At 59.5% G+C, this 15498-nt stretch overlaps 1 protein-coding gene across 5 annotated transcripts in view; it reads left to right on the top strand.

Moving 5' to 3' along the window:
• Nucleotides 1-15498, top strand: part of Col27a1 (collagen type XXVII alpha 1 chain) — a 126587-nt gene that overhangs the window by 33256 nt on the left and 77833 nt on the right. For 4 of the 5 annotated variants that reach the window (XR_007340633.1, XM_048783133.1, XM_048783132.1 and 1 more), the window contains 5 exons: nucleotides 1793-1846; nucleotides 3116-3169; nucleotides 11855-11899; nucleotides 12367-12420; nucleotides 12793-12837. Coding sequence is in view for 4 of the 5 variants with exons in the window: in XM_048783133.1 (XP_048639090.1) it covers nucleotides 1793-1846; nucleotides 3116-3169; nucleotides 11855-11899; nucleotides 12367-12420; nucleotides 12793-12837 (252 nt within the window). In the remaining variant the exon portion in view is untranslated. The remainder of the gene's footprint in view (nucleotides 1-1792; nucleotides 1847-3115; nucleotides 3170-11854; nucleotides 11900-12366; nucleotides 12421-12792; nucleotides 12838-15498) is intronic. The other variant, XM_048783134.1, reaches the window with a different exon arrangement.

Below are 15498 nucleotides of genomic sequence, written 5' to 3'. Positions count from 1 at the left end.
TTTGGCCATGGGAATCCTGCGAGCCCTGGGCCTGGCCTCGCAGGGTGGACATAAAAGGCATGTGGCCGGGCTCCTGAGCTACTGAGGGGGCCTTTGTGAGCGGCTGCAAGGCAGGTAGATTCTGACGGGTTCTGCAGAGTCGACCTGGTGGGCCCAGGTAGACCGAGTTCTGGGGCCTAGCCAGCAGGCTGGCCGTCAGCCCGGAGCGATTGAGGGCTGGAGCTGTGGAGGGCAGGGCGGTGTGTGGAGAAATATCCAGCCCTGTCTCTGGCCGTCCCTCCGACCTGCCGGCTCAGCCGTGGCTGACTCGCTTCTCCAGACCCCCCGAACAGGCGGTGGATGCAGACTGCATGCCTAGCACTGTCTGCACACAGTCGGTGAGCAGCGGAAGGCTGTTCCCGTCGCTCTGGGAGGCTCTTTGCAGTTCAGAAAGTGACAATTTCCTGGGAGAGTGACACAGTCTGGATTTGGAAGGTCTGAGTTCTGACGAAGTAAAGAATCCAATGGGAATTAAGTAGAGTTGGCCCAGCTGCCTTCCCCTGGGTGGTGGCCCTTGCCACCCGGGTGTCTTCCTAGGGACCCGGGAAGTGTATGGGTGTGTGTGGGAGGCGCCTAGCCCCCATCCAAAAGACGAGGAAACTGAGGCTGAGAGAGGTGAGGAGCTTTACCCAGGGTTCCACCGTGAGTCCATGGCAGGTCCAGGCCTTCGTCCCAGGACTTGGGACTCTGGGACCAGCCGAGGCAAAGAGAAACTTGGAATTAGGGGATGAGGGGTAAGGGGACAGGGATTGGGAGCTCCTAGAAGTGGCATAGGGTGGGTCGACTTTCCAAGGGCAGCTTCCTGAGTCATTTAATCAGGCTTGACCAACGAGGAGCTGCAGGCAGGAGCGCTTTTGGGGGCATCTTGAGTGACGCAGCTGAACTTGGGCCCTCGCCCTGGGCCCCAGCCTCCCTGGGGCCAGGGTCCTTCGGAGGACTGCACACCAGGCACAGAGTGCCTGCCTCTGACGGGGACCCACTGCTTGTCCGTTTCCCCCCAGCTCATGGCCTACTCCAACTCATGGGGTCCAGGACCTCCCAGAGCACAGGTCTGGGGTCCCAGGTGCAGGGTTGAGTCTCAGTCCTGCCTCATCCCCGGGCTTCAGGTGGCTCTTCCTCCTCAGATGTGTCCCAGGGTGGTGACTCTTCAGTTGCCTGCTTTGTCAGGCCGAGGTGCCCACCTAGGGAGCCACCTGTGCAGATGTAACTCAGTGGCTGGGAAATTGAGAAGAACCTACGTGCCTCTTGGCCACGACTCTCAGAAGCCCCGGGAGCCTCAGGGGCTGGGCAGCAAACTGTCCCAGCCACATGCACGACAGACCGGTCACCTGTATGTGGCCCCAAGCTCTGTGGTGGGGAGGGCACACTGCAGCGTGTGCTGAGGAACATGACTGTCGATGGGACTGGTTTCCTATGAGGGTGACAGCCTGGGCCTGGCAGCTGGCAGGACGGAGCTGGAGACTGTGTCCTGGGAATAGACCAGGGACCCTCCCTGTGGGCCTGGTGGTATTAGGAGAGCAAAGATTGGACCAGGTTATGAAAAATCCGGAGGCCGGGAGGAGGAGTTGGGACTTTGCACGTGCAGCCAGTGGGAGTGATGAGGGCGCGGGGGCAGGGGAGTAGTGGAATGCAGGAGGCCCTTTGGGGTGTGAGTGGGGAGATGGATGGGGACCCGTTGAAGCCATCGAAGAGTCTTTGGGAGACATTCTCTCCAAATGACTTGGTGGCCAAAGTAGAATTGTTTCTGTTTCAGGGACAGAAAGGGGACCCAGGGCTCTCACCAGGAAAGGCCCTCGATGGGGCAAAGGTAGGTCCCAGGGACCCCAGTGCTAAGGGAAGAGGGGTGGACCGTAGTGAAATCGCTGTCCCCAGTGGGGACTGTCCTGGCAGAGACCATTCTTGATGAAGGCCAGGGGGTTGGCAGGGTCTAGGAACATGGGTGTGGTTTGGAGTCCCCTTGAAGCCCAGTTTTTCCCAATCCTGGGCCCATAGCCACTCCCGTGCCTGCTGCTAGGGCTCACCCTGAAAAACAGAAAAGACTGCCCGGGACACACGTGTGGGGCTCTCTGCAGGACCTGCCAGGTGATCCTGGCATCTAGAACTTTCCTGGCAGCCCAGGCCCAGGAAGCTGCTAGCACACATTCCAAGCCCCTGAGGCTGTTCACACGAGCGGTCGGGCCTGTGGTTTCTGGGGGTGGAGGGGCCTGGCTAAGCCCCCGGAACTCCCACGCTGCCAAGTTTACTTTCAGGGGAGCAGCGCTGTGAGCAGAGGACGCCATCTTCCAGGGGTTCTGCAGGTAGAGAGCACAGGATGGGTGGGGAGAGGGAGCCCCGAGCTCTGGCTGAGGCCCTCCGAGCCTCATTCCGCTCGGGCCTGCCCTGCTTCCCTGCAGACGGGGTCCAAGAGCCACCTGACATCCAGGGCCCCCGCTGTGCTTCAGCTCGGGACTGATACAGCTCAGCGCTGCACGTCCTCACTGCCAAGGCCTCTTCTTCTGGGTGACCTGGGGTCCAGGATGGTGTCCACATATACTCCCATCTGTCCTCCTTACAATCTTCTAAGCCCGGACAGGTGGGCCCAGATTGCAGATGAGAAAACAGAGGCTGTACATGGGGCTCCCTGGGACCATGCAGCTGGTAAATGGTGGAATGGGATCGGTACCCAGGGGCCTGGGCTTCTCTCCTGCCCCTGTGTGGCCGCTCTCAGGTCTCACGGTGGTAGTAGAAATGCCCCCTGCTTGGCAGCCATCACGCCCCACCCCGGGTAGACGTCTCTGGAGCAGGATTGGGAGCTCACTGATGCAGGGTGTGGTTTTCAACCAGGTTCTAGGGTCGAACCCACTCCCCAGAGGGTATTTTCTGTCGAGGCCCAGTTCTTATAAGGATTCGTGGAGCTGATGAGTCGAGGGGGAGCTGGGAACTCTGTTCTTCTGCGCTCACCCTGCTCGGTGGCCCTGGGTCTCCTCTGAGGCCCCCAGGAACCTCCACAGCTGGAGACAACCAGCCTTGGAGGTCACACTCAAGTGCAGAGTGTCGCACTCCCACCCCACCTCACCCCCTTGTCTGTGTCTTGCAGGGCGACATGGGCTTGCCTGGATTCTCCGGCAATCCAGGACCTCTGGGACGAAAGGTACGCCTTGGCACTGGGCTTGCTGGTGAGCTGGGGCTGCAGGCAGCGCGCTGTGGGTCTCCTGCTCTCCCTGGATCCCGCCCGGCTCCCTGGGGCACAGGGCACACTGTGGGGGAAATGAGCGAGATTTCTGAGGGTCTTGTCGTTGGGAGGAGGAGGCCCTTGTGTGGGCTGGGTCATTCCACCATGGTCAATGAGGTGTGACAAGAACTGTCCCTGGTTTTCTGTGCTTCCTCCTTGGGGTTTGGCCACTCCCAGGAAGGCCACCCTGGAGGATGCTTGAGGGAGCTGGGGACATGTGTGGGCTCCGGCTCTTCTGTCCACTGGCCAAGTGGCCTGGGCCCGTGCGTCCCTTGTTTTACCAGAAATAGAGGCAGGGACAGTGGTTTCCCTCTTGAGCCCCCAGGGCCTGGGGATCTGGGTCCTAGGAGCAAGGCCAGGAGCAGAGAGCTTGGGGGTGGGCTCTGTGGTCTCCTCTCCCTGGGCCAGTTCCTGGCTGGGTGACCTTGGGCAGGAAAACCCCCCATTATTGACGAGTTGACGAGAAGACACAGGGGCCTTGGCCATATCTTGAGCTTTTGCCCTGGCTCCCGGCTTTGGCTGCAGCTACCCTATCCCTGGGCCTTCTGGTCCTCATCTGGGCAGCTGTTGCGACTCTAGCCCCAACCTGTCCTTGCTGTGAGGCTCCCCATGGCACAAGAGGTCTTGGGGGATTGCAGCCCCCTCCCCTTCCCCTCCACTTTCCACGGCCACAGCAGGCCGTGCTTCACATCTCAGGCCAGCACTGGACAGAGGGCCGTGGCAGTCTGCATGCTGGGAGGCGTTGCCTTTCCTGGCTCAGGGAACACTGGGGTGCTCTTGCTCCCCACTCGCTTCCCTCTGGCTCCGGCACTTTCTGATGGATGAGGTGTGAGTGGAAAAGGCTCCTTCCCATCCCGGCTCATAAAGCAGCCTGCGGTGGGCTCGCTCTGCATGGGGTGGACGTCTGGCCAAGGTGGCCGGAGATGGGAAGAACAGACTCGGGCCAGCTCCTCCAGGGGACCCGGGGCTCCCTGCTCTCAGCACGTGTCCGCAGAGGCCATGAGCCCCAGCCCAGAGGACCCCACTCCTGAGCAGGGAGAGGCACCCCTTGTAAGGTGAGGGAGAGCCTCGTGTGGCTGCAAACCACTTGGCAAAGCCACTGTCTCTGAGTTCCCCTCTGGCCCTGGCCCAGGCAAACACACAGGAGTTTGGTCCTGTGACAGGCTGGTGTCACCCACCCACAGAGGGAACAAGCAGAGCCTGACCAGTGGCGGAGTCCAGCAGGAGGGCCGCAGCAGTCTCTTCCCCACACGCGTCCAGTGACCGCTGTGGCCACTCTGCCCTACCCCGGCTTTTCTTGTCATCTCTGTGGGAGCCCTGGGGAGCAGGGGACATGAGGGAGGGTGAGGTCAGCATCCCATGATCTCCAGAGCACTGAGGTTTTTTTAAACATTTTCATTTTTTCTAATTAGTTATCCACGACAGCAGAATGCATTTCTTTTCATTGTGCACAAATGGAGCACGGCTTTTCATTTCTCTGGTTGTACACGATGCAGAGTCGCACCATTTGTGCAGTCATACGTGGACCTGGGGTAATGATGTCGGTCTCATTCCACCATCTTTCCTGCCCCTATGCCCCCTCGCCTCCCCCCTCCCATTAGCCAATCCAAAGTTCCTCCCTTCTTCCCTTGCCCACCCCCATTAAGGATCAGCATCCACATATCAGAGAGAACATTTGACCCTCGGTTTTTTGGGACTGGCTAACTTCACTCAGCATGATATTCTCCAACTCCCTCCATTTACCTGCAAATGCCATAATTTTATTCTTTTTTAATGCTGAGTGATATTTCATTGTGTATATATGCCATGTTTTCTTTATCCATTTATCTATTGAAGGGCATCTAGGTTGGTTCCACAGATGAGCTACTGTGAATTGAGCTGCTATAAAGGTTGACGTGGCTGTGTCCCTATATTATGTTGATGTTAAGTCCTTTGGGTGTAGACTGAGGAGTGGGACAGCTGGGTCAAATGGTGGTTCCATTCCACGTTTTCTAAGGACTCTCCATCCTGCTTTCCAGAGTGGCTGCACTGTTTTGCAGTGGAGGGCATTGAATTTTGGTGTCACTCCAAGCTGACACCATAACCCATTCGCTCGTTTATTTATTCATTTGATGAGAACGTACTGACTCCTAACGGGGCACTGAGCCAAACGAACAGACCTAACCCCCTGCCTCCGGGAGCTCGCATCAAAAAAGGGAAAAGAGCGAAAATACAAGGTGCCCCAGGAGACGGGAAGGGCCGTGGAGGAAGTGGCAGGAGGAGGCAGCGTGGGTCGGGGGTCCCTTGGTAAGTGGGTGGCCTTGGGGGCTGCAGAGAGGGTGAAGGGCCTCTCAGTGTTCCTCCACCACAGCCCCAGGGTTAGGCAGGATTCTGCCCATTTTCAGCTGAGAAGACTGAGGTCCAGAAAGGTCTCCTTCACTCACCCGCTCGCTCATTCTTCCCATCAGTCGGTAAATATGTCCCTGTGTTCTAGGCTCTGAGCAGAGACTGGTGACGAGCGAGGCCGTCCCAGGGCCCCGGGGGGGGGGTGCCCTGTACAGGGGCAGCTCCCCACCCTGGGCACCTTAGGCCTGGATTGTGGTCTGTGGGCGGCAGCCAGGCCTGGGCCACTCTCAGAACCCTCGGGCGAGTCTCACGCGCAGCCTGGGTTGAGGCCACCAGGCTCCGGGAAATGCCTTCCCCAGGGTCACTGGGCACCAGGAGGGAATTGAACCCAGGTCTGCTCTGACCCCCAGGCCCTTTCTCGCAGCACAAGTTTGATGGAAATGGTTCCTCCATCAAGATGGGGTCCAGCTGGGCTGGGGTGGAATCCCGGCTCTGTCCCTCTGTGGCCTCCCTCGCTGAGCCTCAGTCGTCCTGTGGGATGGGAGGGTTAGATGAGATGTTATGTCCCCAGAGCCCGGCACTTGGCTGACACGGGTGGGCAGTTCATCCGTGTCTGTGATGAAGGACGGAGGCTGACGATTGCCCGTCTGGTACCCTTGGTCATCTTTCCAGTTAGCCCCAGCCAGAGGGCTCTGGGAACCCCGTTTCCACCTCCCAGGGGTCTCTGATCTAACCCTGTTGCCCTCTTTCCTGGAGACCAGTGGATCTTGACTGGTGGTGATTCTGCCCCCCAGGAACAGTTAGTGGAGGTAGGGGCAGAAGGATGGTAGGATGCGATTCAGAGAGGGTGACTGCCCGTGCCAAGTCACACAGCCTAGGGCACCAGGCTCAGCTCAGTGCTTCCTGGAAGGGGTGGGGGTGCTACTAGCTTCTAATAAGTAAAAGCAAGAGAAACTCCTTAGACAGCTGGTACCCAGGAGGGCACATGCAGCCGGAGATGGCAAGGCTAAGAAGCCCTACTGGGCAGGACCCTCGCTTCCCACCACCGCCCCTCGTCCCGGGTCCTGGACCTTCCTGCCTCCCGGCCCTGCTCTGCCTGCTGCCCCTGGCATGCCTGTCTCCAACCCTCTCTTCCCTATCTGTCCCTGACTTCTGTCCAGTGCCAGCTTCCCCAAGAGCAGCTCCTCAGCACCCCCAGACTGTAGGAACGGCCCCTCTGACCCTCCAGACTGCATGAACCTCTTTGGGACTCTGCCTGCTGACAACTCTCTGGTGTCCTCAGCACATTTCTCAACTGGGGCAAGAACACCCCTGTGCACCTTTGTGTCCTGGTTGGGCTGAGCACAGTGCAGGCCCGTGTTCCTGCTCCCTCCCTCCCCGTGCCCGCGCCCGAGCTCACCAAGTGGTCCTCCTTGACGGGCTCTGACCCAACCTCAGACTCTTTCTTAACCCATGGCCCCAGGTAGATGGGACCAGTGACACGTGGCTAATGGGTCTTCAGGTTGAAATGTCCTTGCTGTCTTTCCAGCCTGGCTCCCCATGGTGCCCCTGGAGCTCACCAGCCCTCCTAAGTTGGCCACTGTCCATGCAAAGCTGAGATACAATGAGGGGGGTTGAGCAAAGGGGCTCCCCGGGAATGTTTTGGGGGGAATGTGGCCGAGGCTGCCTGAGGGGACCCTGCTTTCTGCAGACCTGTCAGTACTGCTGAGTGGCACTCCCAGTTCCATGGAGCCCTTGCAGGGCACCTCTTCTGGGCTTCCCGCCTGCTGAGCGGCTCTCCCCCCTCCCCCACCGTCTCTCCCACCCAACCCTGCTGCTCCTTCCAGCTGCAGTGCGCAGTGCTGTCTCCCCTGGCTGGGGGCAGTTGCATCTCCTGGCCTGGCTGCTTCTCCTTCGCCCCATTTATTCTGTGTCTAATGCCCACCCCCCCTTTCTGGAAGGCAAGAGTGAATTTGCTTCGTTCAGTATATTTCTGACCTACCCCAGGGTCGTGGTCATGGTTGGGGCTCAGCAAACGTCTGGTAAATGAGTGTTAACTGGACCAATAAATGAGACGTACAGAAATGGCGCTTTCTGCCCTGTCCTGCCTCAAGTGCCACCAAACAGAGGTTGGTGTCAAACCAGCCATGGGCTTCAGAATCCTGTAACTTCGGAGTCAGCAGCACTTGAACAGGTGCAGGGTCTGGAGCAGCATCTCACTGTAAGTCCCTCTGCCACCTGGAGGGTGCTTCTTGCTCTTGGACCCTCTGTCCTGCTGTCGGCTGGAGGGGCTGGGGTGGGCTCCAGGGTGCTTAGCCATCTTGGTGGGAACTCTCCCACGGTTCTGGGCAGGGGTCGAGGTCAATCTTACTACAAGGGCAGCTGGGGCCTTGCCCGGCCTGAGGTGGAGCTGGGGAACCTCAGGTCTCAGAAGGCGTTGGCGCCTGGACCCCCAGGCAAGGACAGGACCCCCCTGCCTTCCTTCCCAGAGCCCAAATAGCATCCCCGCCGGACGGGAAAACTGTCTGGGGCGACGGTGAGGTGATGTCTGCTTTCTCCTCGTGCATTGTAAGCAATGATTAATTTGGCTCTCAAATCAAAATATAGCCCGAGCTCCATTATAAACACAGGTCCTGCGGGAACCCGCCTGCCCGGCGGCCAGCGGCCCCTTCAGATGCTGTGGTCCCCGGAGCTCCCCTGAAGCATTCCCTGCCCCCTCGTACCCGCCGGGCACCCATCACAAACTGCAAAATCACTGCCCATGGTCCACCTTGCGGTCAGTGCCTACCACAAAATTGCTGGGGCCTTGGAGAAGATAATGGCTTAGATCTCTGCCGCTCCTGGGCCCTGTCATTTGAAGCTGTTTGTTGGCCCAGCCCCGTAAACACTGGAGGAGCGAGCAGAGAGCGGGCGCCTCGGCACCTCCCCCTGCCCCCGGGACTGTGCTCTGTCCCTGTCCTGCCAGCCAGGAGAAGAGGAGCTTCCCGGCCTTTTGGGGCCCGCTGATGGGGACAGACCTAGGAATGGCCGTCTTCTGGACAAAACCCAGCCCAGGTGTCCAGGGTCCTGGGGAACCGTCTAGGATGGGTCATAGCTTCCTAGGTCACCTGGGGCAATCCCCTCCCCACTCCGAGCCTGCATTTCGCAGTCTGTCCAGTGAGGAAGGAGGTTGTCACAGGATGGCTTAGGTCCCTGCCCACCCAGACGCTCCAGGGTTCTGGGACTGACCTCTGCCCCAGGAAGGTTTGACTTCAGGAGGACCTTGCCTTTTGGTGGCCCCTGTGGCTCTTCCAGGCCGGCCTCAGGCCTCAGAGATGAGGTGGTTAAGGATACAGGGTCGGAGTTATGATCCTGGAAAGCTGTGTGGCTGCAAGACAGTCTCTGTATCTCTCTGAGCCTCACTTTCCTTACCCAGGAATTCCTACATCCTAGAGGAGTTGAGCTGGTGTATTTCAGGCTTTCCTGCTGAGCCAGGCTTGGGGCTGTCCCTGTCCTGTAGTTGCATCCTGAGCAAAGAGGTTACTTTAAATGTCCTGAGATTTCCCTGGAGACACTTTTATTGCTTCCTTTGGGGGAGGGAGGTACCAAAGAACTGGTTTTCAGCAGGTTTCTTTATGGATATGAAAGAAGCCCCCAAAGCTGGTGACGGCTAGGGGCTCTTGGAGGACCCTTTTCTGGTTCTCTTGGGGTCCTGGCCCCCATTAGCCCACAAGCTCTTTGCAGCTACTCTCCAAGCAGGCAGAGGATGGTAGAATGAGATTCAGAGAGGGTGACTGCCTATGCTGAATCACACAGCCAAGGGCGCCAGGCTCGGTTCACTGCTTCACTGGGAGAAGGCCCTCCTGGGGCTTGCCATCCTATCACGCTCGTGTCTGATGTCCTGCTTCTTCTCCGACCACCTCGCTCATTCTGCTCCAGTCGGAGGGCCTTCAAGCTACCGTGAACCACGAGAGCATTCTTGCCACAGGGACCTTGCCCATGCTGTTCCCTCTGCCTGGATGCTTTTCCCGGGAGCCAGCCCTGGGCCCACCTCTCTCACCTCAGTGGTCTCCTCAGGGCGTCCTTCCCTGACCACCGCCCACGTCACCACCCCTGCCCAACCCTGCCATTATTTGTCCCATGACTTTGCTTTTTCTTTCTCATGGCTCTGGTTACTACCGGACATCATTTCTCATTTTTCAAATTTAGCTTTTTTTGTGTGTGGTTGAAAAAAAAAAAAAAAAGCCTGGCACACAACTGGCCACCTTCGTCACGCCTAGGACACCCTTTGATAGCGGTAAGTGCTTTCCCATGGTGGCCACAGAGCTGCAGGACTTTCCATCTTGCAGAACTGGATCTGTCTGCCTCTTACACAAGGCCTGCCCCCCCCGCCCCCTGCCCAGCATTACCTTTTATACTCATTTTGTTTTTATAGTTCCTTAATCAGAATGTAAACTCCATTCAGGCGAAGGATGTTTCCTGTCTCTTTCTTCCTGGAGCTCAGCAGTGGGTTTTACATGAATAAATGAAAGATGAGGAGGCCAGGTGCCGGGCGCTCGCCTGAGATCCCAGCTACTTGGGAGTCTGAGGCAGGAGGATCAGAAGTTGGAGGCCAGCCTGGCAACTTATCAAGACCCTGTCTCAAAAAAATAAAAGGGCTGGGGATGTGGTTCGCCTGCTTCCATCCCCAGTATCATCAAGAGAGAGAAATGAAGACCCTGGTTGAAACAGCAGCCAACTGTTCCAGGGCCCTCGATGGAATTCAATGTCAGATGTGGTGTTAAGTGCTTTACACAATAACATGTAATTCATGCACTAACCCTAGTCCTTCTATTTTGTAATCGAGGAAAAAGAGGTTCAGAGAGGTGGAGGCATTGGCTGCAGGTCACACAGCTAGTCAGTGGGCAGAGCAGTACTGGAATCTGGATCAACCTGAAACAAGAGGTCTGATCTAGTCACCGGTGGTGGTCTGCACCCCAGTTTGCCTCCTGGGGAAAGAATGCAGGCCCCTGGGTGGGAGATGCCACCCCTGCTGAGAGCCTGGCCCTGTGAGTGGGTGTGCAAGGCCTGCCTTCAACTCCACCTTTGCTCCCTGGGGGCGCGGAGGTGCTTGTTCTTGTGTACAGGGAGAGAGCCAGGCCTCCGGGGCTTCTGCAAGGCTGTCAGTGTGGCCTCAGGTGTCGCCAGATCTGCCATGAGGAGCAGTGGGACTCAGGGGCAGGTGGCCTCAGTGCCCGCCACCCAGTTTCCCCTTCTTGGAAAAAGAGATGGTAACTGCCCGACCCCACTGTGGCGGCTGAATGAGGTCACACGCTGCCCATCTAGTCCCCAGAAAACGCACAGAGGGCCCCGCAGGCACGTCGGGCTGTGGTCTTGTGGGGTCCCGTGTGTGTGTGTGTGTGTGTGTGTGTGTGTGTGTGTGTGGTTTAGACTCTGGGACGCTTTCCAGCTCCTGAGTTCTAAACCACAAACTCACACCCCCTGGAGGTCCAGGGAAGGGCAGCAACCCCCCTAAAGATGCACAGTAATTGACAGTGTCTGCACCAAGCCCAGGGCTCCCTGTGTGAGGGCATCTAACAGGGTAGTGTGGCCGCGCTGTCTGAAAGGAAAGCCCCCTGCCCGGTCTTGTCTTCACGGACATCACTAAGCGGGCAGGAGGTGCCAGCCGGGGTTTCCCTGGGAGGCAACGAATGCTCATGACATGGGCCCTGCTGGCCTGCTGGTGCCACCTGAGGAGGCACTCTTGATTCTCTGCTCCTGGACCCCTGGTCTGGACATCATGGTGGTAGGGCCATGGGGACAGAGGGTCAGGATTGGCCCTAGAGTGTCTCCAGAACCCTTCTCCCTCAGGGCCCGTGGGTGTCCCCTTCCTCCCTGGAACAGGCACGGGGCGGGCAGAGGGAGGTGCCATCCCAAAGAGCCCGCGTGCCCGTGTGTGTGGCTCTTCTGATGGGGCTTAGGAGGCGGGCAGGTCCTGACAGAGCGGGGGTCCCCGCCTCGTGGCCATCCAGCCATCCCCTGACCATCCTTCTGCCCCGGCTGCTGCCCGCCTCTCCCTCTCTCTGGATCTCCAAGGCAGGGCTGGAATCCAGGGGCATCACTGTCGCTCCATCCCGGGTCAGAATCCCCCTGGTTCCGCTGGCTGAGGAGCCACCGAGCAGAGGAAGCCCTCGGGGTGGGCGAACCTTCACACAGTAGCACCTGCAGGAACTCGGAGGTGGTCTCTGGGGTGCAGCTGGGGCAGCGCTGCGCGACAGGCATGGCCCGGCCATCTGCAGCCTGCTGTGTCCCCGCCACCTGATGCGATTTCTCCCCCCACAGGGCTACAAGGGCTATCCTGGACCGGCCGGGCACCCCGGAGAACAGGTGAGGCCTCGGCCCGCCTAGCGCTGCTTCTCTCCCCACCTGCCCCAGGCCAGGCCGGCACCTCCCGTCCTGCTGGGCCCCCACCTCATCCCACCCACCCCTTGATTGAAGGAGCCCGTGTGGCCTGGGGCTGGCACGAGCCACTCCACTTTGGTTAGACCCATGAATAGCCGCCTGTTCCAGCCATGTTAGGGGACATTATCCACGCTGCCAGGGGTTTGCAGGAATCTGGGCTCCCTGGCCCAAGTCAATAGCAGCCCTGCCAGCGGGGGCCAGGCCTCGGGTGTTTTCTTACCCCGCGGCTGCAGAAGAGCTGGTCTGACTGGTTTTGCAGAAGGGTGGGCGGGGGGCCCAGCAGATTTCCTCCTGGCTCCTCTCCCATTCCTGTCCCTCTCCTGTCCCAGCCCCGTCTCCCACCACCAGCAGCGGCCTGTCTATACCGTCCATTTCTCTCTGTTCCTTTGCAGGGACCGCCGGGACCTGAGGGCAGCCCAGGGGCCAAAGGTTACCCTGGCAGGCAGGTGCAGTATATGGCTTCTGGAAGCTCTGTGGCCGTGTGGCGATGGCCATGGGTGCCCCAGGCACAGGGAGGCTGTGGGCTAAGGGCCAAGGAGCTGTCTCCTCCGGGTGGGGCCGAAGGAAAGGGCTGTCCAGGAGTGGACCATGGCAGCCCCTCTTTGTAGGCAGCAGGGATGGGATGCTCAGGAAGAGGAGGCCGGTGCAGGTGGGGGTCTCCAGAGGCTCCTCCCACCAGTTTCCCCACTGAGGGAGGAGAGAGGGCCTTCTGCGGGGGGGGGGGGGGCAGCTGAGGCTCCAGAGACAGGATCGCCCTGGGACGTCGGTGCGGCAGGGCGTCCCCACACATCCTCGTCTTTCTGTCTTCTGTGTTTCAGGGGTTACCTGGGCCTGTAGGAGATCCTGGCCCCAAAGGCAGCCGGGTAAGTGGCATTGGCTGGTGCCACACGGGTGGGCCTGTGTGGCGTCCCCTGTTCTCCAGTGGGCTTGATGGGAGGTCAGGCTGTAAGTGGGGGCTGGGGGCTGGAGGCTGGGGCTGAGGCCCTCCCACCTGGGTACTCCCTGGAGGATGGGGCAGCAGGAGGGCTGGGCACCCCTGAACCAAAGGAACCACTCGGTCCCACAGTCTGGCAGTCCAGGCAGCCAAGGCTCTGCTGGGACTCCGCCACGTGCCAGGTCCAGTGGGCATTTGCTCGACGTGTCCACCTGTTCCTTTCAAGTGACCAGGGAGCCCAAGGGAGTGCCCTGTGAAGTGCCTGCCAGCAGGATCCTCAGTGCCTCCCTCCTTCCCAGCCAAGGGCTGGGGACCTCCCTTTGTGGAGGCCTGAGGTGTCCAGTGGGGGAGCTGCCCTGGCCTGGAAGCCCTGGAGCTGCCACATCACCCCTTCTTTTAAGCTCCAAAGAAGCAAACTTAGTAGCCATCGCTGAGGCTTGCCCGTCGTTGCCCTGGGAGCCATGCCAAGGCCTGCTGTGGCTTGGCATGGAGATGCCAGGAGGGGCTCTCCTGTGGGCTGTGGGGAGGGAGAGAAGGCTCTGGGTGAATGAAGGGGGGGTCAGTGGAGTTGGAAGTCCAGGAGACGATCTGGTTGCATCTCCTCTCCTACAAGGAAAGTGGGGTCCTGGTGGGCCCCGGGGCCCACGCTGCATCCCCAAGGTGGAGCACGGGGGCTCCTAAGGGGCACTGAGAAGGGGGTCACACAGCCTTCGCTCGGGAGCCAAAGCCACATATACCCTGGCAGGAGGGAGAGGTCAACATGGCCGTGGTCTCTGCCCTAGAGCGACCCCAGGGCAGGAGTGGGCAAGCGGGCAGGTAGGCGGGCTCCCCAGGACTTTGCTATGGCATGCAGGGGGCCTGAGGAGGTGCCTGCGGGGGCGCTGGATCTCCCTGCCTTCCTCTAGCTGCCTTTGTGAGCTGCGGCCTCAGCGGGGCCTTCTAAGCCCAGAGGGAAAGGTCTTCTCAGCCCCCAGTGTCCATCTGCCATCCGAGGAGAGGACACACTGATGACATCTGGGGCTGCCTGATGTTTGCTACAATGGCAACATCTTGAGGCCACATGTGTGGAGAGGGCCAGTGTGGCCCCCTCTCCTGCCTCCTCCAGCTCCCAGGGCCTGAGGTGCCCATGGGGGCCGGCCCCTCAAGCTGCCTTCCAACCCCTGCGGCCTCATGTTTATGAAGCAGTCAAAGCGGCACAGGCGTCAGGGCTTGAGACCCTCTGCCATTCACCAGCTGCAGGGTGCTGGCCAGTCACTGGGCCTCTCTGAGCTCCTTTTCCCACCTGTAAATCTGGGAAATGAGCCCTTCTTGGAAGGGTAGGTAAATGTCACTCTTGATTATGAACAGTGATCCTGCTACATGCTGAGAAGGAGACTCAGTGACCTAGCGGCTGTCCAGAGCAGGAGAGGTGATTGGGGACTTTCAATAGAAGGGTGTGTAGCAGAGTATTTAGGAACCTGGGAATCACATGACTTGAATTCAGATGCCACTTTTACCACATTCCAGCTGTGTGACCCTGGGGAGTCACTTCACCTCTCTGGGCCTGAATACTCTCACCTCTCCTGTGTGCGGACTAATACCTACTTTCTAAGAGTGTAGTGAGGATGCAGTCAATGCTTTAATGCATGCAAAGCATTGAGAGCTGGGCCTGGTGCATAGTTTGTGCTCAGTGAATGTCAGGGTTTTTAATAGTTATCATTAAGTCATTCCAGAAACACCTAGAGGGTACAGACAGTGATACCAACCGGGCACTAGAACCCTGCCCAGGGAGTTCCCAGGCTGGTGAGGATAGAGAACATAGATGCCTGGAACTCCATGGTAGATGCTGCTACCTGGGGCTCAAATGGGGGGCTGGGGTGAGAGGAGACTGCTTCTGGCGAGGGCACCAGATGCTGTCCAAGGTAGAGGGCGTTCGAGGCAGGCTTTGCTTCAGCCGTGCAGTCCTGAGGATGGGAAGGGCGGTCCTGTGGAGGGCAAAGAGGCCCCCGAGGCTGGGAATCAGGACCAGCCAGCACCCTGATGCCAGGGTTGGGGTCTGGAGTCAGCTGCACCTAGTGACTAGGAGCTGACCAGGGTTTGCTCGGGGGACTCCCTGCTCCACCACGGACTGGCTGAGGTGCTATTTCCTCAGAGCTAAGTCTCCTCCTGTCTGTCCAGGGAGGGAGATGACAGCCAGTCCACAGGGAGCAGCTGATGGTCCTGCTGTCACTCAGGTGGCTGGGGTGGACGTGAGCCTCCCTTCGAGACCTTGGAGGCCTAGGAGGAGCGCTGCAGGAGCACCCTGGGGCGCCCTGGGTGTGGGCGGGCCCAGCACCTAACCAGGCCAGGCTTCCTCCAGCAGGTGGCGGCGTCCTGGGGCGCGGGGCGGGCTCCGCAGCGCCCGCCTTCCCTGGCGTGAGGGTATGTGCCTTTGGACTACATCGTGGAAGCCGGCACCATGCAGTCCATGGGCATATACACTTGCCTCAAGGCCTGTGTCGTCGAGGACCACGGAGCGCGCTGCTGCCAGCTGCCAGCGAGGGGAGGGGGCGGGGCCTCGGGGCGGGGCCTCTAGGGGCGTGGTCTCCAGGGCGGGGCCTCCGGGGCGGGG

This window comes from Marmota marmota, unplaced genomic scaffold, assembly GCF_001458135.2.
Source record: "Marmota marmota marmota unplaced genomic scaffold, marMar, whole genome shotgun sequence".
In the NCBI taxonomy this organism is placed as follows: domain Eukaryota; kingdom Metazoa; phylum Chordata; class Mammalia; order Rodentia; family Sciuridae; genus Marmota; species Marmota marmota.
The sequence above is the reverse complement of the archived record's forward strand: the minus strand, read 5'-3'. Positions and strand labels throughout refer to the sequence as shown.